Source organism: Chlamydomonas reinhardtii, chromosome 1 (assembly GCF_000002595.2).
Source record: "Chlamydomonas reinhardtii strain CC-503 cw92 mt+ chromosome 1, whole genome shotgun sequence".
Lineage (NCBI taxonomy): Eukaryota > Viridiplantae > Chlorophyta > Chlorophyceae > Chlamydomonadales > Chlamydomonadaceae > Chlamydomonas > Chlamydomonas reinhardtii.
Genome location: NC_057004.1, coordinates 4212874 through 4236895, shown reverse-complemented (window position 1 = coordinate 4236895; position 24022 = coordinate 4212874). Strand labels below are relative to the sequence as shown.

The window sequence follows — 24022 nt, the reverse complement described above, 5'->3', positions numbered from 1 at the left end:
CAGCCAACCAGGGGGGCGGGTGTTGTTTCTCTGGGTCGAAGATGGCCCCTCGCGGCGTGGGTACGGCGTGCCCCCGCTTGTCGGGCTGTCCCTTCATTGTAATCCGCATCCATATGCCCCGCATGTTCGGTCTCGTAGACCTAGAGGTACAACGCACCCAAGCATTACCGTACACACATTGATCCGCTGAGCTGCAGTGCACCCATCTGTACTGTCCTGCCTTGCACAGCCTATTGAATCCAGCCCTCGTACCCGAGCTCGTACCCGTTTAACTCACTCCGTCCTTCGCATGAACGGCTAACCCGCCCAACTCAGCCCTCCACCGTCTGCGGCCCCACTGGCATCACACATGCCAACGCCTCGCCTGCTATGCTCCCACTAAGGCCACCGACCACCACAAAACGCCATCATGTGGTCACCCGGTTCAGCCTCTGTTTCCACACGATGTGGCCCCTGCAGCTCTCTACTTCTCAGCCGACAGCGTAACCGCGACAGACAGCTCTTGCAGGCCCTGTGGGGTGGGGGTGGGGGTAGGGTTGGGGGGTATGCAGGCGACAGGGAGTCAATCGACGGCGGTGATGCACCGGCGCAGCGGAGATACCGACAGAAGGGCGCCAGCTCTCCGGGTAACTGGTACGGCATCAGGCTGACACGCTTGTACTGCATGCACTGTCCCGCTTCCCCATCCACGTGCTCCCCATCCTCCCAGGCTTGCCCCAATGGCCGCCGGTGAACGTGCAGCGTCCAGCACCTCGCAGTGCCGCCCAGTGCACTTTTGGATTCCCGTAACCTCCCACCCACCCCTCCGCCCACCCTCCCCTCAATGGACTGAATCTCAGGGGTTAACTGGGGAAGGTGAAAACAGCCCGCACTTCCACACAGACATACACACAAACACATACGGCACCGGTACACACGTATACACATACCAATACCATACCATATGCCACCCGCCACCACGCACTCACCTGGTCTGTGGACCTCACAATCCTCAGCTCCGCCCGCTCGCCCGCCGCCAGTCCGTCCAGCGCCACCAGCAGGTCGCCGGCGCTGTTGACCGCGCGGCCGTTGATGGCCTGGATCACGTCGCCTGTGTGTATGTATGTGTGTTGTGTGTGTGTGTGTGTGTGTGTGTGTGTGTTAAAAAAGAAAACGAAAGCCCGCCCGCCGTGTGTGTATGTGTGTGTGTGTGTGTGTGTGTGTGTGTGTGTGTGGGGGCGGGAGCAGGGTACATATGCACGTGTGCGTGCTTGATGTTACCGTACATGGTGATGGGGCATCGTGCATATGTGAGCTTATGGGCTACGCGGCATGAAACGGGTGCCCTAACGATGCGCTGCGCTGGCCTTTCAGACAGGCCACGCGACGTTCGGCGTAGGTGCGGTGGCTGCAGCACGGGCAGCGGCAGTAGCTGCAGTAGCGGTAGTAGCGGGCCACGGTGGGTCTGAGCAGGCAGACGGGCCGTACGCGGGACCTACGGACCACGAACATGTACAAGCATGCACGCACATATGCACGCACGCACGCATGCACGCACGCATGCACGCACCCGCAACGATGCCCGACAGACCGCGGCGGGTGGGCAGCAGCCCAGCCTTCTCCGCCGCGCCACCCGCAGTGACGGCCTGGATGAGCGCACCGCGGCCCACGTTGAGGCGCGCCGCCACCGTGTCCGCCGCAATCTGTACGCAGTCGCTTGTTAGTGCAGATGATACGTGCCGGTAATGAAAGCACGGGCATGTGCTGCAGCACCCCCCCCCCCCCTCGCCGGGTCTGCAGCTTATGTGTCCGTGGTTCACATAATCACACTGGAGTTCCCTGCACGGCTCGACTGCACACCAGCCGGCGGCACGGAAAGGGCCGCGCCGCGCCGCACCTGCGCATCCAGCGAAGGCCGCACCACCCTGCCGTTGGCGATGAGCTGCGGCACCACCGACTTGACCTGTGGGGGCGTACGGGACGGCCGCAGCAGCGGCATAGGGAATAGGCGCGCGCTAGCGTTCAAGATGGGATGAGGGTGATTACACGCGAGGAAAGCGTGTGCCGTACCGCCCCCAAACCCGCACATCCACACACACACCATGTCCACGGGGATGGCGAACCCCACCCCCGCGCTGCTGCCGCTGGGTGTGAAGATGGCCGTGTTGATGCCAATGACGGCGCCGCTGCTGTCCAACAATGGGCCGCCGCTGTTGCCGGGGTTGATGGCGGCGTCTGGCGGGGGAGGGGTAGCCATTCATGCGGAAGCTTCGTACGCTTGGGGGGCGAGGAAGTTGCGACAGGGATAAGGATGCTAACGAGATGGAAGTCTTGCGGTTGCCTGGCATGGCGGCCGTGGCTGGCAAAAGCAGGCGTGACGGAAGCGTGTATACCGTATGGAGCGAGCCAGGGGCAGGACACAAAACAGGAGCAGAAGCAGGGGGATGGGATCAAGCCTATCTGGGACTTGGCCGCTAACGCCGCGGCCGCCACACACGCACACCTGTCTGGATGCCGCCCGGAATGGTGGTACCCAGCTGGCTCTTGATATCCCGATTGAGTGCGCTGATGACGCCTGTGGCAATCGACCGTGTGGGCGCACGTAAGAACGCAGCTTCTATCTTGGGGATCACAGCGTCCCTTTGGCTTGGATTTAGGGTTGCAAGGTAGACGCCGCCAAACGCTAACGTGTGTGCAACTGAGGAAGGCAACCCTCGGTGCCACAAAGTTTCGCCGCGCCAGTGAACGCACCGGTGGTCAATGTGTGGGAGAAGCCGAAGGGGTTCCTGTGGCCAGCAGAAACACAAAGGGTAGGGGAGGTAAAGCGGCGCAACAGGCAGCCAAGATTAGCGCGGCGCTCACACACACGGCAAGTCGTTTTTGTTTCCCTCACACACGTCGACAGGGGAGCATGGGCTACACAAAGCATACCGCTCCCGCCCCGCGGCACCCTGGCAGTTGCCCGCTGCCCCGCATTAAGCCCTCCCACACCCAACCCCCAAACCATCCTGCCCCATCCCGCAATCCGTCCTGCACCATCCCAGGTTGGAGCTCGGGGTCTCACCCCATTGGGCGCTTTAGGGGACTACCGGTACCCGCTCCCCCGCCCCCACGGCCCAGCCCGACGCACCCGATGGCCAGGCACTGTTGCCCCACCCGCAGCGTGGCACTGCTGCCCAGTGCCGCCGGCCGCAGCGCCCCCGCCGGCGGCGCCACCAGCTGCAGCACCGCGAGGTCGCGAGTTCGATCCACGCCCACCAACACGGCGTCCAGCGTTTGCTCCAGACCGCCCTCCGCAGCGTTCAGCAGCGTCACCTGCGGGGGAGGGGGGCCAGTCGGGGCGAGGTGGGTGGGTGATAAGAGGCGGGGGTAGGTCGCCGCTGCCGAGGTCAGTGGCGCCGCCAACTCGGGCTTAGTCGGATGGTGCTTTGGCGAAGCAGGGTGCTAACGAAGTCAGAGCGCCACACAATGGCACCACACAAGGCCCGGCAGATGCACGTGTGAAAGCAGCACAGGTTCGAGGAAAAACTCCCAAGACCGAACACAGGGAAAAACATTACGTATCGGTGTGCTTGTCATCGTGGATGAATAGGGTCACCGTGGATGACGTAGCGAAACAACGTGTGTCTACAACGAGCAGCCGAGCTCGGCTCTAGCGCGTACACGCGGTGGTGGCGCCGCCGCCGCCACCACGCACCTTGGCCACCTTGGGCCTGTTGGCTGCTGGGTTGGGTCCGCTCAGTCCCTTGAGGCTGTTGAGCAGGACGTGGTAGTTGGTGACCACGTGGCCCTCGCCATCCCAGATCAGGCCTGGCGGTTCGTGCAGTGGGCGATGCAGTAAGTTGGTGCGGCAGGCGGTTGGCTGGTGTGATATGAGGCGACAAACCCAAAAACGGGGCCGCACGTGTGGCGGCTGTCCGGCGTGCAAGGCCTCCGCAGTCCGTATCCGGTATCCATACCCACACGGTCCGTGCCGGTGCCCGACCGAGGCCGTGCCCCAGGGACTGATGCCTACGGAGCCCGCCTGCCCCCTCAGTCCTCACCGGTGCCATTGCCCTCCGGGATGTCCACCTCGGGATTGGCAGCGGCACGCCCCTGTGCGGGCATGCATGCGGCGGCGCAGGCGGCGGCGACCTCGCGTGTGAATGCGTGGCATTGTGTATGCGTAACGACGACTTACAGTGACCTAACTGTAGTCGGGGCAACGTGACAAGGGAGCAATCTAATGTGCGCCGGTCACCCACACCTAGGCGTAAGCAGCATAGGTGGAGACCTTGCTGACAGCCGTGCGGAAGCAGATGCACATTCCACGCAGCTGTCCGCCCAGAACCCATAAGCAAGCACGTCGCTGCGCGAGGGGTTCGCCGCCCGTGCTGCTTCCAACCCCGCATACAGTCATACCGCGCCCGGCCGCCCGCCCTGCTCCATTCTCCCCAACGCACGCCTATTCACCCCCCTGTCGGGTCTCTAGGTTCTAGTTGGAAATGGTGGAAAGCAACCCCTTCCCACCGGCAGTAGCAAGTCCACCACGTTGACGATGGAGTAGTTGGCGCGCTCGAAGGCCGACACAATTGCAGCCTCCCTGTGCGCGGGAGCGGTGTGATACACGATCGTTTGTTACCAGAGCCCAATCACGTATGCTTGGGTGGGCTCGCGAGGGCGGCTTAGGCCATGAGTGGAGCTGCCGCGCTCCCGCACCGGCGTGCACGGCGGACGATGCACCCAGTCGCATACAAGCCCACCCTCCGGCGTCCACACCACCACTGAGCTCAAGCCTCTGGCTTGAGCTCCCTCCACTGTGCCTCCAGGTTAGCGCGCCCGGCGAACCCATACGCCGGCGGCTACCTTGGTGGCAGGGCAGGAGCGGGCACCACGGTCGGCGTCACTTGCTCGAGCGTGAGGGCACCCGCGGGCCGCGTGTCGCCGAGCACTGCTCCGACGCCCCCTGCCACAGCCCCGCCCAACACGCGCGCCACGAAGCCCCGCCGAGTTGTGCAATTCAGCTCCTGTGCCGTGACAATACACACCCAATGTCCAAACAAGCTTTACGTGTGGAGTGCCGATGCCAACGCAAGCAGTGTTGCGCAAGCTTACATGGTCCTCGCCGCGTCCAAGGGCTTGAACGCAAACAGCGGAGCGAGTGAACCTAGAGCAGCGTTGACACGGTCGCGCGCCCTGGCCGGACGTGCGAGTCTTGAAAGCTCTCTCCATGCAAGCGAGTTTGGGGTCTATTCGCTACAACAAGTGATTATGAAAAAGACAACATCAATGGCAGCTAGTATCGTTCCTGCTACTCTGTAGAGCTCTTGTATTCTGACGGCCAGGCCATGGACAGCAGGCAAACACAGCTCAAGCTGCTCCGCTCCTGCAGCCGCCCCGTCAAGTCCCCCCCTTCTCACCGCCGGGCCCCCAGCCCCCCTGTTCGTTATTCGTCAACATAAGCATACTTTTACAACGGCTTGGTCGATGGCCAATGCGAAGCTGCGCTTGGTCCATTCTTATTCGTGCTCTGCGTCTCTATCCTGTGCTGGCGGAGCACACCCACCACTACCACAGCAGACTCGGCACGCGCGGGTGTCTACACCCTCTCAAGTTGCCCCGCCGTAAACTTGCGACGCCTCCCTTTAGCTGATATTATGCAAAGTACATGAGCAGAGAACCGCAGAAACAGCTTCAACTGTCTTCCGCTTGCATTTAGGCCCCGGGCAACCCCCTGCTTCCGACGCATCCGGGAACACAAACGTCATCCACTCCAACCTCGTAAAATTCAGGAACAAACCTGAACCGTACTCGCCTCATTCACACACCGAAAGTACCAACAACAATGCAATGTGCGCCGGCAGTTGGGACATGAACGGCATGTGAGTGCACCGCTCGTGACGCGCGGGGGCGACAGTACAAATGAATCTGCGTAGACTAAATACCGTAAAAGGGCCAGCTTCTCTAAGCTAGCCGTAAACACTAGCGCCAAACTATCCCACACGCCCCTGCCGTGTCAGGCAGTCGTGCGGGCCCTGACACTCCAAAGCCGCATCCTCTGGGCACCGGCCAGGCGCACGCCACCTACGGCACCCACATTGTCGACAACCAAAAACCCGGCAACGCATGGTGGATACACTCCACAGAAACTGAATACCCAAAGTGTTTCAAACATGGTCCCAGCGACCTTGCGACTTGCGGCTGCCGTCCTGGCTATCGGCGACCCGTTCGCAACTTGCTCGCCACATGGTACGCAACAGCGCCTGACTCAACCCAGCACGCCGCAGCATCTGACATGTCAACCGGTCTGCTACCCAACTACGTTACGAGCCACCTGACACGGCGGTGCGGAAGGTCTCTCTCTCCCCCTAACCCGCTCCCTTCACTCTGCTCTACAAACACACCAATGCTCCCCCCAGCATCATCTAAGCCCTCCCTGCAGCAGGCCCGCCCACTGCCTGCCCAACAGTGCTGCTCCTCTACAACTGCTGCTGCAGGACCGCCGCCACCTGTTGCTCCTCGCGGTCGGCACTGCCGTCGCCGTCGCCGTGGCACAGAGCACACATGGGCGCCGCGCCGCCCACATAAGGAATCTTCCGCATCTCCGGCGAGCGCGGGTCCTCCGCATCCGCCATCTCGTTTAGCCGGCTGCTGCTCATGTTGCGCCACCACTCCGTGCTGGCCCAGGCATGCAGCTGAGAGCCGCTGCCCTGCAGCCCGCCCGAGGCCCCCGGCGCAGCCCCTCCGGCGGGCGGCGCGCCGCCGCCGCTGCCGAAGCCCGTGCGCCCTTGCATGGAGCTGAAGGAGCGGAGCTGCTGACCGCTGCCACCGCTCCCCCCCGCGAACGAGTCCTGCATAGGGTGCGACTGGCTGTAGGAGAAGGACTTAGAAGCGGCTGGTGGCGGCGGCACGGCGCCGGAGGGCGACGCAACCGGTGCCTGGTCACGTGCCGGCGGCAGCGTATCGCGCTGGAGCTCAGGGCTCCTGGGCTGCAGCCCCAATTTGTCGCTAGGCGCTGAAGATGCCGCCGCACCCTTTGCGACGACCGTCACGACCATGTCATTCACGTCGCTCGGCCCCCAAAGCGCGCAAAGCGCGCGGTTGGGCTGCTGCCGCTTTGCGGGCTGCTGCTGCTGAGCGGACGAGGAGGCGGGCGATTCGGGTTGCGTGACGATGCGGTCGCCTACGTAGATGGCACAGGTTCCGTCTGCAGCTAGTAGCGGCTCGTCCAGGCCGCCGCTGCCGCGCGGCGACGGCGGTGCGCAGCCCTTCTTGCGGGCGTGCATTGGGAAGGTGAACACTGAGGAACATGCGTGAGCCTGCTCGGGCTGCCCTTGAGAGCGGGCATCTGCGTAGGATGGTGTGGCATGGAGGCGAGGGATTTGCATGTCAATTCTGGGGGCTGAAAACATCGTTGTTCAAGGGCCTACGGCAGTGGGCCACGGGCCAGCGCGGGGGCACAGCTTGGAAGCGGTCGAGGCCGCGTAAAATCGCCGCGTCAGCTCTAATTTACCAAACCACGGCTCTGACAGCAGGCAATTCGACCCGTGCTTTCTGCCGCGGTGGCGCTGACAGCTGCTGCGTGGGTCCCGCATTGCGCTGTGCCTCAACGACTCCCCAGCCCCTAATTCGCCAGGATGTGGCTGTTCAAGCTGTTGCGAGAGCCCCGTGCGTTGACAAGCGACGTTTGCAGCGCCTAGAGGCCGCGAGCTGGCAGGGAAAACGCGCGAAAGTGCACAGTGCTGGGGCGCTTACCCGCAGCCGTAGGAGCGACCACAAAGCTATCCCCATATGCGTCGATGAACCACTCCATGCCCACCGCTGCTCCTGACAACTAGCGGGGGCGTTAGCAGCCAAGTCGGGGAATTCGGGCCCAGTCACAAATAAGCGGCCTAGGAGAATTGGTTGTAAGGGGAAATGGCTTATTCAAGAGTTGTGTCTGCAGTTCACGGTTCTTGCCAACGGCTTTGAAAATACAGTCCAACGTGGCCCGAAGGCAATCATCCCGCGATTGATTTCCCACCGTGCCGAAAGCCCTGAAGAAGTCGCTGAAATCTTGTGCTCGTAACACATTTTGCATATCTTGCTACCTACCGACGTAAGCGTTTGGCCTGAAGAACCCTCGCGCGCTTTTGCACCCGAAACTCGCGCTCTTTCGATACCCCCCGCGTCCTTTTACAAGAGGTTTACGAAAGCTGGCATCTAGGATGGCGCCCATTACAGGCGTGTTTGTCAACTCGCGCAAGCAGAAGCTGCACACGCTCAAGTACCCGGCAAAGGGTGCCCCTGTGGCCGAGCTCTTCATCCACCACGGTCTCGCGGAGCACTGCGGCCGCTATGACAACGGTAGGGAACCCGTGCTGGCAAGGCAAAGGCAGGAAGGGCAGCGGCGGCGGGCGGTGGTGCACAAGGGGTGCAAAGCGGACCGCCATGCGATTTACGGCACACCACGCGCTCGCGTGCCCACCACACGTGTGTGCAGTGTGTCAGACGCTGGCGGACCAGGGCATCGAGGTCACCACCTACGATGCGCACGGGCACGGCAAGTCGGAGCCAACGGAGGAGGGCGGCCGCGCCTTCGTTGGCAACTATAAGCACCTGGTAGGGCTGGCCGTACCGCATTCGACCATTAGTGTGTGTCAGAACGGCGGAAGGAGCAGTAGCTTGGAGGACCTCAGAGCATGGGCTGACCTGGGTCGGCGGCCCACATGCACGACACGTGTCCCGGAGCTAAACGCGGTGTTGGCGGGGCCGGCTGCGCTCCTGTCGTCCGCAGGTTTGCACGATGTGCTCGCGTGTTGACCCCGACCTTTGTTGGCACACATCTGTTCAGGTGGATGACATGTGCGACTTCATGGACTTTGTCCACAAGAACGAGTCCGCGCCCGCACCCGCGGCCCCGGCACCCGGTGCCGGCTCGGCCGCCGAGGGCTCCGCCCCTGCTGCTGCCGCCCCCGCAGCGGCGGCGCACGGCAAGCTGCCGGTGTTTGTGCTGGGCCACAGCATGGGCGGCCTGGTGGCGGCGCTGACGGCGCTGCGGCGGCAGGAGCGGCTGGCGGGCGTGATGCTGCACAGCCCCGCGCTGGACGTGGAGTGGAACCCCGTGCTGAGGTGCGCGGTGGGAGTGGAACGAGGTTGTGTTTTTAAATCCATTAGGGGGCATGACCTGCTGTACTTGGGCGGGGGCGGCGATGGGTAGGCGCTGGTAAGAGATGGACGGCGGGTCGGTCTGGGAGAATGGGTCGGCGTCACATGACCACCAAGGCACGAACTGGATCCGGGGGCAGGTATGCGAGCAGCGCGGCGCTCCGTCGCACCGCTTCCGGGGTGTCTCACCTGACCTCACTCACCCTACCCGGCGTGCACCCACACCTTCCTCCCCTTCACCTTCTCACCTCCTCAACGCCAAGATGTCCTCCCTCCCACGATCGGCGCCGTCCCACCCGCCTCTTTCTCCCTCCTTCCCTCCCACTTTGCAGGGTGCAGGCGGCGGTGGGCGGGCTGCTGTCGGCGCTCGTCCCGCGCGCCAAGCTGGTGCCGGCGGTGCGGCCCGAGGACATGAGCCAGGACCCGGCCGTGGTGGCGGCCTACGTGAACGACCCGCTCAACACGCAAGGCAACGTGCGCGCCCGCACCGGCAACGAGATGCTGCGGGGCTTCGCGGAGGTAAGGCGTTGGGCTGGGGTGCGGGTGGGATGTGGGGTGCAGGGGGCCGAGCAAGCGGGAAGGGCGGCGAGGGTAGGATTGGCGAAGGGCGGGCGGATGTAGGCCCCCCTGCCGTACCCGACACCTTTTTGACCCTGACACGGCATCACCACACACACACACACACACACACATGTGGCGTCGTCTGGGCGGGCTTTCGTTTGGATTTTTAACACACACATGTGCTGGCGTGTGCCGCACACGCCTTGCAGGTGGGCAAGAACGCCCGCAAGCTGACGCTGCCCGTGTACGTGGCGCACGGCACCAAGGACGCCTGCACCTCCGTCGCCGCCTCACGCCGCTTCGTGGAGGGCGGCGTGAGCAGCGCCGACAAGACCTTCCGCGCCGTGGAGGGCGGCTACCACGAGCTGCTGCACGGCCCCGAGTGGCGCGACTGCACCGAGCACATCGCCAGCTGGATCAAGTCGCACGCCGCGGCGGCGGCAGGCAAGGAGGCGGGCAAGGAGGCCGCCAAGGCGGAGGCGGGCTCGGGATCCAAGCTTTAGGAGTGGAGTGGCGGCGCGCAGGAATGTTACAGTTCGCATCACCGCCTGCAGGCGGTTGGGTGTCCCTGTAAAGCCGGGAGGCGACAGGCTCAGAGGCCAGGCCGCAGGCGGCGGATTGAGGCTGGTGTGGCGGGCAGAGTGCTGACGGGTCGAGGCCAGGTACCGTGCCAGCGCCCAATTCGTATCTTGAATGCTCCTTGTGAGAAGGCGAGAACGAGGTGTTTGCACAGTAGAAGCGTGCTGGGATGGATTTGGGGATGCGGTGTATTTGCGCGGTCTGGCCTTGCGTGCGCGTGAGACCACACGGTGATTCTCGTATGCTCGTATACTATAGAACAGGCTTTATGGAGAGGTAAGATTGACCACTGCACGTGCGGCGACTTGGCTTAGTAGTAGACCAACAAAAGAGCAGGCAGTGGCGCAGGAGGCCTGGTGTGAGGGCGGGGAGCGGGATGAGGCCCAGCGTCGGCCTTTGAGGTACTGCTGTGTGCTGCCTGTCTGCGTGTACATACTGCTGCACAAAATACGCGTGTAAAACCCAAAATAGTCAACTAACTGCGTACTTCATGTCGCACTACTCAAGCCACGGAAGGGGGGATGACCGGTGGGGAGGAGGAGGCTCGTCTTATGGCGGAGGCGGAGGCAGCTCGCGATGGGACAGTGGAGGTCACGGCGGTGGAGGCGGAGGCGGAGGCTTTAACACTCGCGGAGGTCGCGATGACCTCGATCGTATGGCGTTACCCCGCCCCGACTTTACGAACCTGTAAGTAGTATTGAGCTCTACTGTATGTCAATCTAATGGCATCTGGGACGCAAGGGTGCTGTCGGCCTCTGCTATGCCGCTCCGGGAGCTGCCGGAATTGCATTCGGCGACGCGCACTTCCTCAACGGCATGTCTCCCTCAGGCCAAAGTTCGAGAAATGTTTCTACCTGGAGCACCCAGCCGTTAGCGGGCGGACACCTGAGGAGGTGGAGCAGTACCGGCGCGAAAAACAGATTCACGTCTACGGGGATGGCGTGCCGAAGCCGGTGAAGACGTTTGAGGAGGCATCTTTCCCTGAGTACGTGCTGGAGGAGGTGCTGCGGGCGGGCTTCAAGGAGCCAACGCCCATCCAGTGCCAGGGCTGGCCGATGGCCCTGCTGGGCCGCGACCTCATCGGCCTGGCGGAGACCGGCAGTGGCAAGACGCTGGCGTACCTGCTGCCGGCCGTGGTGCACATCAACGCGCAGCCCTACCTACGTGAGTAGTGAGCGAACAGGGCGCGAGGGGATGGGCACGGTGCCAGGCGGCCGGGGAGTCGAAAGGCTGCGGGTCAGCAGGCGCATGGCGCCACGGCCAGCAGCCCTCGGGTACGCCGCCGAAGCAATCCAGCGACTGGTTAAGATGCTAGTGCGGCTCAACATGCAGCTTCCGCTGCTGTCATGGTCATCCGCCATCAGCCCCTTCACTCTCGCGCTCACCCTCCTACGCCCTTGCGCCCTGACGCTGCTGCCCCGCTCCTTGGCCCACAGAGTCCGGCGATGGCCCCATCGTGCTGGTGCTGGCGCCCACGCGCGAGCTGGCGGTTCAGATCCAGCAGGAGTGCCAGCGCTTCGGCGCCTCCAGCCGCATCAAGAACACCGTCGTGTACGGCGGTGCGCCCAAGGTGAGAGGCACGGCTCACCGGCGGGCGGGCAGAGAGTCACTCGCCCAAGCAATGCGCTTGCGCCCCTCGCAACTTTAGCACGCGGCATGGCATCTTACACCGTGCGTGGGTGCTGCCTGCCGCCATCCCGTGTTCGCGTGCCTCACCCAACAGGGCCCCCAGGCGCGCGACCTGCGCGGCGGCGTGGAGATCGTCATTGCCACGCCGGGCCGCCTTATCGACATGCTGGACAGCCGCATCACCAACCTGCGGCGTGTGACATACCTGGTGCTGGACGAGGCGGACCGCATGCTGGACATGGGCTTTGAGCCGCAGATCCGCAAGATTGTGGACCAGGTGGGGCGGCGGGGCGGAGGCGGTGTATGGAGCGGGGCAAGGCGGGGCAGGGCAGGGCAGGGCAGCAAGCCGGGGCCGGGCACGACGGGCAGTCCTACAGGATGCGAGTGTAGTGGTGCGGTGTAGGGCGCAGACACAGGGCGGGAACTGGGCGGTAAGGGAGTGTCCGCGCCTCCACGGTAGTGCGGGCGGTTAGCGGAGAGGCGTCTGGCGCTGCACGGTCGCCTGACCGGGTAGACAGGGAAATTTCAGGAGCGCGGAAGCACTGAGGCGCTGTTTACCTTATGTTGCTGGGCCCCGTTCCCACGCCCCATCCCCGTGCCTGCTTGCAGATCCGGCCCGACCGCCAGACGCTGCTGTGGTCGGCGACGTGGCCTAAGGAGGTGCAGGCCATTGCGCGCGACTTCCTCAAGGACCCCTACCAGGTGCGTGCGTGGCCGAGGCGGTGTGTTTTGGAGCTCGGATGTGAATGTTCGTGCGCGTGCGTGGGGTACAGGGCCGGCGGCTCCGTTTCAACGGCAGGTGCAGAGAGCGGCATGCGCCTGTGTTGCTCAAGCGCCTTCTTTTATCCCGGGGCCTCACCCCACGGCCTCATCGTTCACCCCCGCTGCTCCCCTTGGCCGCCCTCCCGCTCGCCTGCAGGTGATCATCGGCTCGCCCGACCTCAAGGCCAACCACAACATCCGGCAGGTGGTGGAGATGGTGGAGGGCTTCGCCAAGTACCCGCGCCTGCGCAAGCTGCTGGACGGCGAGATGGACGGCAGGCGTATCCTCATCTTCGTGGAGACAAAGCGCGGCTGCGACGAGGTGAGTGAGGAAGGGATGATGGGAATGGTAATGCCGGGGCGACATGCATACGGGCGGCCCTGGTTAACACGATACCGGGCACCACCTGGTGACTGGAACCCGCGACAAGAAGCACTGCAACCAACCGCATCCCGCTGCCGCTCCCGCCGCCTGTTGCCTTGTGTCACCTGCAGCTGGTGCGGCAGCTGCGCACGGACGGCTATCCGGCGCTTGGTCTGCACGGCGACAAGAGCCAGCAGGAGCGCGACTGGGTGCTGCAGGAGTTCAAGAACGGCACGCACCCCATCATGCTCGCCACGGACGTGGCCGCACGTGGACTAGGTAACCTCGCGCCCGCGCCGCCTGCACAGCTTGTGCGCTTGTGGTTTGGCAGCACCGGCCAGCGGGCATTGCAGCGACCAGCCCACTCTCAGCAGCCATGCATATGTTCTGCCGTTTTGTTTGTGTTGGTACAGCTTGCTGTGTGCTAGGTTTAGGGGCGCATTTGTTTCACACTAGTTCGTGAAACCGTCACGCGGTCTGCTGCTCAGCCTGACAAGCAGCCGCTATCGCTGTCACCTCGGCTGGGGCCCAGCCGGGCCGGAGCTTGGAGCTTCTCTCCTTCGCTGCACCTCGCTCGCCCGCCCCCCGACGTCATTCGGCACAGCAGCAGCTGCTGCGGACGCCTCTCGCGGACCGTACTGCGGCCCGCCCCTCCCCACGGCACCGGCGGCCCCAGGACGGGGGCCGTTGCCACGCAAGCCCAACGGCCGCGGCGCCGTGCCACGCCGCGGCCGTGCACATGCTCCCGCAGGGTCCTTCTACACCGCTCCTGCGCTGCACATCCACCCCGCCGTGTCGTGTCGTGCCTGGCACACGGCCCTGCGGTTAGCCGCGGCTCAGATCCGCGGCTGCAGGTGCCGTTGCGCCGGCCATGGCCCCGTGTGCCGCGCGCGCCTGCGCGCCCATGGCGCGTGGCGGGCGGTGGCACGTGCCCACACGATGCGCGCGCGATGCAGCAGCATTAGCGGGGCGGTGGGGTCTCTGGCAGGGGCGAGGGCGTGGGGGCAGCGCGCGGCGGGGGCTGGGGGCGCCAGGCGTCACCGAGGGTGCCGCCGCCGGCCCCGTGAGCCGTGATTCGCGGCCACTGCGTTTGGGGCCGCAATGGGCGCCCTGCAGCGCCAAGACCGGGCACACTCTCCAGTGCGCTGCTGCAGCAGTGCGGCAGTGCGGCGCCCTGTGGGCTCCAGGCCCCAGCGGCGTGTGCGGGATGGCACAAATGCGGCGCCAGTGTGCCCGCTACCGCTGCCGCATGCAGCCCCCAGCAGCGGCCCGAAGTCGCTCCGACTTCGGCAGCCGGGATGCCGGCATGCCTTGTGACCGCCTGCTGGTGCTGCTGCTGGGCCGCACTGTAAACGCGAGAGGCAAGGCGTCGCGGGCGCGGCGTGGCGAGGAGGCAAGCGCGGCGCGGACGGCGGCGCGGACGGAGCTGTCGCATTCTGTGGCGCACAGCTCGGGGGCGCGGTGGTGGCGCACGAGGAGCTGGCAGCATGTGTGCGGACATGTGTGTTAGCGTCCCGCGGCCCTTATGCGCAGCACTGACGGTCTGTGCCTTTCTTTCCAACTGTCTTCTCCCTCCCTCCCGCACACGCACATGCGACCTTCTTCTGTTGCGGCGCTCCACATCTGCCCGGTATCGGTACGTGCTCTGCCCTATCGCGGGGTCTGCGCTTGCGTCGCCCGTACCTCTGCTGCGCATGCGCAACCTTCCTCTTGCAAAACATAGACGTCAAGGACATCAAGGTGGTGGTGAACTACGACATGCCCAAGACGGCCGAGGACTACGTGCACCGCATCGGCCGCACGGGGCGCGCTGGCGCCACTGGCACTGCCTACTCCTTCTTCACCAACGGCGACGCGCGCCTGGCGCGGCAGGTGGTGGACGTGATGCAGGAGGCTGGTCAGCAGCCGCCGCCGGAGCTGATGCAGATGATGTCGTTCGGCGGCGGAGGCGGAGGCGGTGAGTGGGGGGGGCTGGTTCGGCGCAGGTTGTGCTGCGCATTGGCTGCATAAATTGTGGCAGCTGGGGCCCGAAACTTGACTGTTGCATATGTCGGTGGCGCGTCTCTTTCACAGGCTTCCGCGGCCGTGGTGGTGGTGGCGGCGGTGGTGGGCACCGCGGCTTTGGCGGCGGTCATGGGCCGAGCATGACGGGCTCCAACGCCATTCCCGTGGCGACACGGCGGTACTGAGGCGCGCGCTGACCTGAACGCAGCAGCGGCGCAACTTGAGGGCGAGGGTCGTGGAGCCCATGGACTGCCCAGGCTGTGGTAGCGGCTGAAGCACACGAGGGAGCTGGGGCATGACTACGAGAGCGGAGGAGGGAGTGGGAATTGCAGGAGGGAGCAAGGATCTGACTACCGTTGACATCTAACTGCACGGACTGGTGTGTGGCGTTGTGCATATTCGGTGTAGGACTAGACATGAGTTGAGGAAGGAAAGCGGATGTGCGCGGGAGGAACCAATTTTGTTTTACACGGCCGCTTTGGCCAGGGATGCGCACCCTCGCGGTGCTGGATTTGGCGTGCAGTATCGCATCGCCAGTTGGTTTTGAGGCATTAAGACGCCGGAGAAGCGATGTGGCCTTCCGCACCCTTCCATGTCAATACAGTTGGATGTGTGCCGTACTGATAACCGTTTTTCACACACATACACGTATAAGTATGTGTTAATGCCTATTGCATGTAAATAGGTGGCAGGGAAAATTCGGGCGGAGCGAGAAGTGCCTTCGCACGTCCATGGACAATTGACTTTCGCGAGGTTGCCCGAAAAGCAAGCCATGGCTTTGCGCAGTATGACTTCTGTACGTCGTAAATGTGCTACAAAGACACAGCAGACGGCGAGCCGTCATAAAGAGCCTGTCACCGTTGTCCATTTCTGTAGCGGCTCGCTCTCACGCCTCTTTCTTCCTGGTCGTGTGCTCCTCCTGCTGAAGCTGATGGGCTTCGAGCGGCCGATCAAGCTGCAGCGGCCGCCATGACCGCCGGCGGCGGCGGGGCCGGGCTGAGAGCCTGAACGGCGCTAGCAGGGCGTGGGGCTGAGGGTGCACGTGTCGATTGGCGGCGAGTGACGTGACTAGTTTGTTAGCTGCGGGTTAGCACGGACTGTGCACCCCACCCAACCGGCCACGTCCGGATTTGCGGGGATGCCAAAGGCCCCCAACATAGAGGCGTGTGCTTAGTAGGCGCCGCGTCAAGGTGGCTGGGTTGATAACGACCCGGGATCAGCCCTTTTCCTGCCATAAGGCAGCCACCTCCTTGTTCACACACATACCGCATGCTACACACATACCGCATGCTACACACATACCGTGGAGCATGCCGTTGCATGGATGCTGCCTTGCAATCCACTGTAACCTAGACAATTGCCATCACGCTCCGAGCACCTGCGCGGCCTCGTCAGCAGGTTCAATGCCGTCGCCTGACACGGGGCAGCGCCAGCCTCCAGGGCACGGCCAACAATACCAACTCTGGCTCCAACCGCGGGGCCCACATGCAAGACGCTGCCCCCGCACACACTCAAACAAATGGGATCACCCTACCACGTCTGCGCTGCTCTTCGCACCGAGCCCCTTGCTGTGTTACATCGCACGCCGACGCCGCTGCTGCTGCTGCTACTGCCGTAGTGGTGGCTGCGGCCCCTCCGCTTCCAGCCGCTTGGCCCGTGCTGCGAAGGCCTCCATGGTGCGCTGCACGCAGTCTCGCCCCGTGATGATAAGCTTGTTGATGATTTCCGGGTCTGGCTCAAAGCGTGCCGCCTCAAACTCCTCGCGGGCGGATGTCCGGATGACGTCGCGGAAGAGGCGCCCGCGCTCGTCGTGCCACAGGAACAGCGCGCTGTAGCGCCAAATCTCCCTGTAGAGCGATATCGCCTCTCGCCGTGTTGTGAGGATGCGGGGAGGCTGGTCAGGCTTCTTGCGACTCGCTTTCAGCAGGTTCCGCTGAAAGAGGTCAGCAACCTGGTCTGCGCTGGCTCCTAGCTGCTCCTCCGAAATGAAGCGAATGCCTACGGCTGTTGCGGGGTTCTGTTTGTGCATAAACTGGGAAATGAGCCCGAGTGCTCGGCTACCGAGCATGATGCAGCGGTAAATTGGATTAGGCCAGCATGTATGTTGGCTGTATGATATATTTCTGACTTCACAGCATGCTATTGTGTCAACACGGATGCACCTCAATTGCAAGAAACACAGCCTTTGCCTCAACAAGCCACGGCTAGCATGTAAAACGTATAACAACGCACAGAAATTATTTCATCACATCACCACTGCGCATAGCCAGACTCACGAGACCAACTCCCGTCCGAAGACACGCGAAGCTTTTCCTCTGCCCTGCCTTTCTCCCCGGCACAGTCCCAGATGATAGCACTGACACGTGCTCGACAACTCGCTGCCGTAAAGCGGAATGTCGGCAGCGTGACGACGGAGCTCGGCCTGCGAGTGCACAGACCCCACGTCAGCATCGACCCCGCGTGGCACCGGGCTCGGACCTTGGCCGCCCGCGCCTCTAAAAAGGACGACGGGGACAAATCATGGTGGGTGTCCATGTGTCAGCGCGTTGGCTTTGATGTTCACAGCTCCTGGCCTGCTCCCTGAGCCGGCATGAACATGCGGCCGTATTGGCTTCCTTCTCCGCAGGGGAGAGATTCTGGACGACGCTGCCGGCGTGGCCAAGTACGTGTTGGCTGCAGCCGGGGAAAGGACGCGCGTACACGGCTGGATGCTCCAAGGCGCATGTAACTGGCCGGGTGGACAGGGCCCAGCAGGTGCTCTATACTGCTTAGGAAGCTCCGGGATGCGACGGCGGTGATGTGTTCAACAGAACCTTGCCCTAGAGCAATGCGCCTGTGTGCATGCGGTTCTCGCCTTGCAGGTCGTTGTTCAATAAAATCAAGGATACCGCCACCACTCTGGTGCCCGGCAGCACCACCAGCACCCCCGCCAGCTCCGACACCCGGTCCGGCAAACCCGCAACCACAAACCGGCCCGAGGCACCGGTGGCGCCCACAATGGGTGAGGCACGCCGTGGGAGCGCAACTGCGTGCATTTACAAACATCAGCATGCCAAACGCTTAGCAGACCTGTGTACCAGCACTGACACCGCGCTGCGTACACGCACCCGCCACCATCGAGCTGATGTCCATCCCCATCCCCATCCCCATTCCCATCACGCAGGCGGCGGTGGCGGCCTGCTTCCCAACCTGTTGGGTCGGGCTGTGGGCGGGCTGCTGAACGCCGCCGTGAGCCAGTTGGGTGCGCAGCTGGACGCGGCGGCCAAGGAGCAGGCGGGCGTGTACGAGGAGGCGGCGGCGCGGCTGCAGGTGGGATGATGCGACGCGGCGGTTGCGGGGTTGGTGGTGATGGTCTTGAACGTGGCGGTGGTGATGACGACGGGGCCAGACCCACAAGCTCCTATGAAAAGGTCCCACTGTCACTGGGACAGGGTGGGAGAGTGGAGGAGGATGTCCTGCTTGGCAGCGGGCAAATGTTGCGAGGACGTGCGAGGTGATGAGGTGCTTTCGGCAATGCCTATGCTTGCCTTGTGCCCTGTCTCTGATACACGCAGGGTAGCGCCAAGCTGAGGTCAAGGTGGGTTGTTTCTCTTGCTACATAGAGCCCCATTGCTAGCTGCTAGCTGCTTGTGTGCTGGGGCGTCATTGCAAGTCTTGCCTTGGCGGCCCCAGTGCCGTCGCTCATTACGCTCCTGGCGCTGTCCCCGCTGCAGGCTGGGCGCCGTGACTGTGGGGCCGCTCATATCGCAGGCCTCCAGCGGCAGCTCCATCAACGGCGTGGTCACCAAGCAGGTGGGCGGCAGGCCGGGGCAGGGGGGAAGGGAGGATTGCAGGGAGGTAGCGGGCGTTGTGAAGTCGCAAAGGGTTGGTCGTGGGGTGGGCGCCGCGAGCGGCGCTGCGCCGAGCGCTTGCAGAAGGTGGCCTCGGACCTGGGCAGGGTCGTAGGGACATGCGCATTCAACATAAGCCTCTTGGTTCTATCGCGTTGTGTGGATTCAAACAAGTATTTGCTTGCTGGTTTGTATGCCTGCGGTGTCGTGCCCTGGAAGATTATGCTGGTGATGCCGGTGTACGGCAGTGGCGGCGGCGCGGGCACGGCGCAAGTCAGCGTGGTGGAAGGGCCGCAGCAGCGCGGCGGCGGAGGCGGGTCAGGCCGCACCATGCAGATCACGGTGAGGGCGCTTGCGGGGGCAGTCAAAGGGAAACTGAACGAGTGCGTGTGCGTATGTGTGGTGGTGCGCGCCTGCAGGCGGTGCGGATGGCATCAATCTATCAATCCATAGGGTGGCACCGCATTCTGCGTAACACGCTCATCACATGTGCACTTCCCCGCTGCCAGGTGCGGACAAGCGACGGCGGGGTCATTGCAGTCGACGACGGGCCCGCTGGCGGCGGCGGCGGGGGCAGTGGCGGCCGCGGCAACGTGATTGACGTGGAGTTCCGGGAGGTCGACAGCAACAAGAAGTAAACACACATGTCAACTCAGCCCCTGGCCACTCATCTTTGCGGAAGTTTTGCGCCGATGGGGAGGGGGGGTGTTGGGGGGAGGGGCACTCCCTCCCCCCGCACGGGATGCAAGTGTCGCATGGTAGTGTTGGCACCAGCACATGAGGACGGGCGGTGTTCCCACGCCAAGGGGAGGGGGTTTCGGGGGGGGGGGGGGCGGGGGCGCTCGCCCCCCGCCATACAGGAGGGTGCTGGCGCGCGAACGGACGGGCGGCGAAGCGGCCAAAACATAGTAAAAAATGGTCAGGCAGTGAGTCTCGGGCTGGGCTTTGCGTAGAGTTGCAAGTCACGTGACATTGGATGTTTGTTGTTGGCAAGGGGCTGTGGGCAGGGGGACGCCGCAAGCCGCGCTAGGGTGTCGAGGAGCCCCAGGGATAACTTAGTTGTGGTCTGCTTACCAAGTGCCGCATAGTGCGTGAAATCCACAATATTGTTGAGGCGGGCGCGAGCACGCTGCAAGTGGCACGGGACGTCACTGGACTGCGGAAGGGAAGGGGCGTGATTGTATGAGTCGAACTCTAAAGCGCGAACGGCCCAGAACTAGGATGGTCAGGATGGTCAGGATGGTGTGCAGGAGGATGCTGGACGGTTTGCACTTGAGTCGGAAGGGTTCATATGGCCCTGCGCATGCATACCACATTATGTGTTGGTACAGCGTAATCATTTATGTTGCCAGCGAGTGCAAAGCCAGCAGGCTCCTCACACTACTACGCACGGTCAAATTCTCGCTGAAGGGCCTCTGATCAGATCTTTAATGATGCATACGAATCCTTACGTGTGATTCTATGGTTTCACATGGAATGGCATTCGCATGCTGCAGCCAGCGAGGAAGCCTCGAAAGTGACCAACAGTGACCAATCACGGACGTGTGACCCCCGAAATCTCCCTTCAGAAGGCGCGCCCTTCCACTCCATTGTATACAGTCACATATTCACACACGAGCACCAAGCCTGCCATCAAAGCCACTACCTCGAGTGCGCCGCGGAAGGCAAACCGTTACGCAAACAAGCTTTACTTTCGCGCGCTCCGGCGTTGCACTATCCTCATAATATAATCCCTTGCAACGACCCTTTAAATTGCATTAACCCTCGTTCAGCAAAGGCGCGTCTATAGCAAGAAACCTTTCGACACCTGGTACAAGGGCTCCGCACACCGACCCGAAGTCGATTGCTTCTGAAGGCATAGGCATGTACGCACGTCTTGGACATATGCCGGGGCGCTCAGCAGCTGTTCTTCTGCTGGTAGCCGCGGTTCTATTCGCAGGTGACAATGTCTGCGAGCGCGCTTAAGGTCTTCAGCTTGCAATGGCGCGATTGTAACTCAATGCACAGCGGCAAAGATGCTTAATCGGGCGCTCCAAGAACTTATGACACCGGGCGGTCGGTCGCCGATGTGTTTGTGCCGCGCCAATGTGCTGGTGCCGACACGCCGGCTCCGGCAGGGAATTACGCAGGATGGGTGGCGCCTAGCATGTCCTCACTTCAAACAGCAGCCCCTACTCCTCCACTCCTCACCCAATCACCGTTCACCCCCTGCCCTTCCCTCTCGCCCCCTCCTTCCCACCGCGTCCCTCAGGTACCAACGCCGGCCTGCTCGACCCTCTGACCGGCTCTGGATCGCAGAAGCAGCAGCAGAGCGTGCTAGACCGGATCAAGGACGCCAAATCCAACCTGCAAGATAAGTTCAATGCCGGCGCCACTTCGACCTTGCAGGACAAGATCAAGGATGCCGTCGCTGACCTGCAAAACCAGGTCTCCGGCACCAGCGCCACCGACCTGCAGGATAAGCTGAACGCTGCCGCCTCTGACCTGCAAGACAAGCTGAAGGGCGCCGCCGCCGACCTGCAAGACAAGATACATCAACAGCAGCACGGCGACCAAGGCGGCCGCGAGCAGCACAGCGACCGATGGAACATCTCATCAGCCGTTGAGGGGCTCAACCAAACGCGCAGCCAGTGGGACCGCCTGAACCGGACGCAGCCCTTCCGCAACATCAATTCCACCTTCTCCCGCGTCAACTCCACCCTCTCCCGCGTCAACGTCACTGAGGTCATTGGTCGCATCAACGCCACGCTCGCCCGCCTCAACCGCACGCACCCCGCCGACTGGGGCAACTGGACCGGCCCCGCCCACGGTGCCGCCGGCGCCGGCAACCTCATCTGGGTCGGCGTGTTGGACCTCCTGAACCGCACCCTCTCCAACGCCACCAACCACAGCTGCTGGAACCTCACTGATGTCTTTGACCGCCTGAACGCCACCCGCCCGCCGCCCGCCTGGGCCAACGCCACCCGCTGGAACGCCACGGACCTCAGCCACCGCCTCAACGCCACGCGGCCCCCCGGAGGCGACTCGGCCCGCGGCAACTTCTCTTGGGGCTCGGTCCTGGACCTGCTGCTCAACCAGACGCTCAGCGGCCGCAACAACACCATCACCGACTGGCTGCATCGGCGCAACCGCACACGCCCCTGCCTGAATGACACCAGCCGCCCGCAGCAACGCCCGCCCCGCAACCTGAGTGATGACGTGGCCCAGCTTAACAGCAACGCCCGCGGAACTGGTAACGGCAACGGTGCCGGTCATGCCAGTGATGCCTTCAACCTATGTACTGGCGGCTGCGGTGCACGTGCTGAACATGACACTGCTGGGCAGCGCAACCACCATGATCAACCTCACATAGGATGAGCGGCCCCGCAACGGCAGTGGCGACGGCAACGGCAACCGCCGCAATGGGACCAATCCCGATGGCGGCAACCGCCGCAATCAGACCAAACCCGACGGAGGCAGCCGCCGCAACGCGACCAACCCCGACGGAGGCAGAGGGAACGGCAACGGCAACAGCAAGGACCGCGACAACCTGGCGGCCCAGGTCGTCCGACGCCTTGACGCCACCATCTCCGACCTCATTGACACTCTGCAGTCCGCTCGCGCTGACCTGCGCGACGGCGCTGAGGCCCTGCGTGTCGCCGACACCGCTGCCTCCCATCTGTCCCAGCTGCTAGCACGTGGCGCTGCTGCTGGCGAGGGTGCCTCCCTGGTTGATGACGCCACTGACGACAGCGCCGGCGACAGCCTGCGTGACGCCCTGGACTCCCTGTCAGGCCTGTTGGGCAATGCGTCCGTCGTCGCCGGGAACGGTGTAGCTGCCACCGGCGCCGCCTCCAAGTTTGAGGCTGATTCGCTGCTGTCAAAGCTGAATGATTTGGTGAACGCCAGTCCTGTGAACAGCACCTGCGACACCGCCACTGACCTGCTAGACAAGCTGCATCACGTGCTGGACACCGGCGGGGCGGATGCGGTGGCGGGTGCGGTAAAGGACGCCGGCAGCGGCATTGCAGGTGCCGTCATGGACGCCGCCACAAGCACAGCCTCTGACGGCAGCGCTCGCGCGGCCGCCGGCGGCACGGATGCTGGCGCCATGAAAGGCGCGGCTGACGCCGCGAAGGATGCAGTCACCAGCAGCGCAGCCGCTGGTTCCATCAAGGACGCCGCCGCCCATGGCAGCGCCGGTTCGGACGTCGTTGACACGATCAAAGACACCCTCACCGATGTTGGGGGCACTGTGAAGGATGCCGCAACCACCGCCGCCGCCAGCGCGGGCGGGACCGCGGGTGATGCTACTGACGCGGCGGCCCTGGGCGCGGCGCCTGCATTGCTGGATCAGATGCAGCAAGCGCTGGACGATGTGCTGGCTGCTGATGGTACGGCGGTTCGTAGTGACCTTGTGGATCCGCTGCGGGAGGCGCTGACGACCAACGGCGCTGACGGCACTGCTGGTGCGGCGGGCGCGACAGGTGATGCAGTCAAGAACGTTGTGGCGGAGCAGGTGAAGGGCCTGTTTGGTGGCTGGGGCCGCGGTGGGCACCACCAGAGTCACTACCGGCATCACGCGCGCCGCCACAGCTCTCGCCGCCTGATGGCCTAGATGGCCGCGTGTGAGTGCCAAGAGTGTTTAAGGCTGCGAGAACTTTGATAATGAATGAGATGCAGGATGAATTAGCAAACACATGAACGCGTGTGTGTGCGTGCGCAGTAATGTACGGATGGGCCTCCAGGCCCGGTTTGCCTCCTCGATGATTTGCGCACGGAAAAGCATGCTTGACTTGCCCTGCCACCGCTGCCATGGTCTGAGTGCAGAAGTGTAAGGGCCCGCCAGCGCGCCCTGCTATAGGGGAATCGGATAGTAGCATTTCTGTTTGCAGGTGAATTCATAAGCTTAGGCCGGACTGTGCGAATCCGCAGCGTTGTCTGCCAGAGACCATGAGATCTGATCGTGTGCGCGCTAGACTAGGCAAGGTTGAATGACAGGCGGGTCTGACGCTGAGCATAAGCGCATGGCACCGTGCTAGCAAATGTTGAGTGCTGATGGCGGTGTCATCAGCTTGTCTGCACTACAAGTAGGCAGGTGGTGTGGCTGCAACACAGCCGGTTGCCACGCGCTTAGTGAGAACAGCTTTCAATCAATCGCGCCAACAAGCTGAAGCAACATAGTGCGTATAGGAAAGTGTCAAAGTAA

General features: G+C 63.3%; 7 protein-coding genes across 8 annotated transcripts; 4 read left to right on the top strand and 3 right to left on the bottom strand.

Moving 5' to 3' along the window:
* Nucleotides 1-14: 14 nt before the first annotated feature.
* CHLRE_01g028350v5 (uncharacterized protein) lies at nucleotides 15-5232 on the bottom strand. The gene is made up of 13 exons (XM_001689517.2): nucleotides 5074-5232; nucleotides 4825-4985; nucleotides 4489-4561; nucleotides 4023-4074; nucleotides 3677-3789; nucleotides 3110-3294; nucleotides 2731-2765; nucleotides 2483-2554; nucleotides 2081-2214; nucleotides 1877-1942; nucleotides 1550-1682; nucleotides 969-1090; nucleotides 15-511 (listed from the first exon to the last, which is right to left on the bottom strand). Exons 1-13 carry the CDS (start codon nucleotides 5188-5190, stop codon nucleotides 464-466), a joined length of 1311 nt encoding a protein of 436 aa, XP_001689569.1. The 5' UTR covers nucleotides 5191-5232; the 3' UTR covers nucleotides 15-463.
* A 49-nt stretch (nucleotides 5233-5281) lies between these two features.
* On the bottom strand, nucleotides 5282-7903 carry CHLRE_01g028300v5 (uncharacterized protein). Its single transcript, XM_001689515.2, has 2 exons — nucleotides 7714-7903; nucleotides 5282-7306 (listed from the first exon to the last, which is right to left on the bottom strand). The coding sequence occupies exons 1-2, from the start codon at nucleotides 7769-7771 to the stop codon at nucleotides 6438-6440; spliced, it is 927 nt and encodes a 308-aa protein (XP_001689567.2). The 5' UTR covers nucleotides 7772-7903; the 3' UTR covers nucleotides 5282-6437.
* A 110-nt stretch (nucleotides 7904-8013) lies between these two features.
* On the top strand, nucleotides 8014-10716 carry CHLRE_01g028250v5 (uncharacterized protein). The gene is made up of 5 exons (XM_043058597.1): nucleotides 8014-8304; nucleotides 8441-8559; nucleotides 8792-9069; nucleotides 9438-9624; nucleotides 9876-10716. Exons 1-5 carry the CDS (start codon nucleotides 8166-8168, stop codon nucleotides 10167-10169), a joined length of 1017 nt encoding a protein of 338 aa, XP_042928511.1. The 5' UTR covers nucleotides 8014-8165; the 3' UTR covers nucleotides 10170-10716.
* A 47-nt stretch (nucleotides 10717-10763) lies between these two features.
* CHLRE_01g028200v5 (uncharacterized protein) lies at nucleotides 10764-16159 on the top strand. 2 transcript variants are annotated; one of them, XM_043058596.1, is made up of 11 exons: nucleotides 10764-10932; nucleotides 11075-11409; nucleotides 11682-11815; nucleotides 11969-12151; nucleotides 12484-12576; nucleotides 12794-12958; nucleotides 13132-13349; nucleotides 13489-13854; nucleotides 14117-14493; nucleotides 14724-14957; nucleotides 15074-16159. In XM_043058596.1, the coding sequence occupies exons 1-11, from the start codon at nucleotides 10901-10903 to the stop codon at nucleotides 15187-15189; spliced, it is 2253 nt and encodes a 750-aa protein (XP_042928510.1). In that variant the 5' UTR covers nucleotides 10764-10900; the 3' UTR covers nucleotides 15190-16159. The 2 variants fall into 2 exon arrangements, with proteins under 2 accessions (XP_042928510.1, XP_001690022.2); XM_001689970.2 differs by lacking the exons at nucleotides 13489-13854; nucleotides 14117-14493 and having other exon boundaries at nucleotides 13132-13279.
* A 1-nt stretch (nucleotide 16160) lies between these two features.
* On the bottom strand, nucleotides 16161-17113 carry CHLRE_01g028150v5 (uncharacterized protein). The gene has a single exon (XM_043058595.1). The coding sequence runs from the start codon at nucleotides 17031-17033 to the stop codon at nucleotides 16611-16613; it is 423 nt and encodes a 140-aa protein (XP_042928509.1). The 5' UTR covers nucleotides 17034-17113; the 3' UTR covers nucleotides 16161-16610.
* Nucleotides 17114-17213: 100 nt separating this feature from the next.
* On the top strand, nucleotides 17214-20279 carry CHLRE_01g028101v5 (uncharacterized protein). Its single transcript, XM_043058594.1, has 8 exons — nucleotides 17214-17527; nucleotides 17631-17666; nucleotides 17866-18005; nucleotides 18168-18313; nucleotides 18559-18581; nucleotides 18718-18796; nucleotides 19054-19176; nucleotides 19344-20279. The coding sequence occupies exons 3-8, from the start codon at nucleotides 18002-18004 to the stop codon at nucleotides 19470-19472; spliced, it is 504 nt and encodes a 167-aa protein (XP_042928508.1). The 5' UTR covers nucleotides 17214-17527; nucleotides 17631-17666; nucleotides 17866-18001; the 3' UTR covers nucleotides 19473-20279.
* A 174-nt stretch (nucleotides 20280-20453) lies between these two features.
* On the top strand, nucleotides 20454-24019 carry CHLRE_01g028050v5 (uncharacterized protein). Its single transcript, XM_043058593.1, has 3 exons — nucleotides 20454-20773; nucleotides 21086-22080; nucleotides 22187-24019. Exons 1-3 carry the CDS (start codon nucleotides 20698-20700, stop codon nucleotides 23429-23431), a joined length of 2316 nt encoding a protein of 771 aa, XP_042928507.1. The 5' UTR covers nucleotides 20454-20697; the 3' UTR covers nucleotides 23432-24019.
* Nucleotides 24020-24022: the final 3 nt, after the last annotated feature.

Bases quoted from the DNA above. Each gene is read 5' to 3' on its own strand.
- CHLRE_01g028200v5 (XM_043058596.1), top strand. From the start codon at position 10,901: ATGGCGTTACCCCGCCCCGACTTTACGAACCT. The intron at 10,933-11,074 runs GTAAGTAGTATT...TGTCTCCCTCAG, and splicing joins CGCCCCGACTTTACGAACCT to GCCAAAGTTCGAGAAATGTT. The intron at 14,958-15,073 runs GTGAGTGGGGGG...TCTCTTTCACAG, and splicing joins CGGCGGCGGAGGCGGAGGCG to GCTTCCGCGGCCGTGGTGGT.
- CHLRE_01g028300v5 (XM_001689515.2), bottom strand. From the start codon at position 7,771: ATGGAGTGGTTCATCGACGCATATGGGGATAGCTTTGTGGTCGCTCCT. The intron at 7,307-7,713 runs GTAAGCGCCCCA...CATCCTACGCAG, and splicing joins GGTCGCTCCTACGGCTGCGG to ATGCCCGCTCTCAAGGGCAG.
- CHLRE_01g028050v5 (XM_043058593.1), top strand. From the start codon at position 20,698: ATGTACGCACGTCTTGGACATATGCCGGGGCGCTCAGCAGCTGTTCTT. The intron at 20,774-21,085 runs GTGACAATGTCT...CGCGTCCCTCAG, and splicing joins AGCCGCGGTTCTATTCGCAG to GTACCAACGCCGGCCTGCTC. The intron at 22,081-22,186 runs GCCGGTCATGCC...AACCTCACATAG, and splicing joins GAACTGGTAACGGCAACGGT to GATGAGCGGCCCCGCAACGG.
- CHLRE_01g028250v5 (XM_043058597.1), top strand. From the start codon at position 8,166: ATGGCGCCCATTACAGGCGTGTTTGTCAACTCGCGCAAGCAGAAGCTG. The intron at 8,305-8,440 runs GTAGGGAACCCG...ACGTGTGTGCAG, and splicing joins CTGCGGCCGCTATGACAACG to TGTGTCAGACGCTGGCGGAC. The intron at 8,560-8,791 runs GTAGGGCTGGCC...ACATCTGTTCAG, and splicing joins TTGGCAACTATAAGCACCTG to GTGGATGACATGTGCGACTT.
- CHLRE_01g028150v5 (XM_043058595.1), bottom strand. From the start codon at position 17,033: ATGCACAAACAGAACCCCGCAACAGCCGTAGGCATTCGCTTCATTTCG.
- CHLRE_01g028350v5 (XM_001689517.2), bottom strand. From the start codon at position 5,190: ATGGAGAGAGCTTTCAAGACTCGCACGTCCGGCCAGGGCGCGCGACCG. The intron at 4,562-4,824 runs GTAGCCGCCGGC...TCCCGCGCACAG, and splicing joins GCTCCTGCCCTGCCACCAAG to GGAGGCTGCAATTGTGTCGG. The intron at 3,295-3,676 runs GTGCGTGGTGGC...CCTCCCCCGCAG, and splicing joins ACAGGCCCAAGGTGGCCAAG to GTGACGCTGCTGAACGCTGC.
- CHLRE_01g028101v5 (XM_043058594.1), top strand. The intron at 18,582-18,717 runs GTGGGTTGTTTC...TCCCCGCTGCAG, and splicing joins AGCGCCAAGCTGAGGTCAAG to GCTGGGCGCCGTGACTGTGG. The intron at 19,177-19,343 runs GTGAGGGCGCTT...CCCCGCTGCCAG, and splicing joins GCCGCACCATGCAGATCACG to GTGCGGACAAGCGACGGCGG.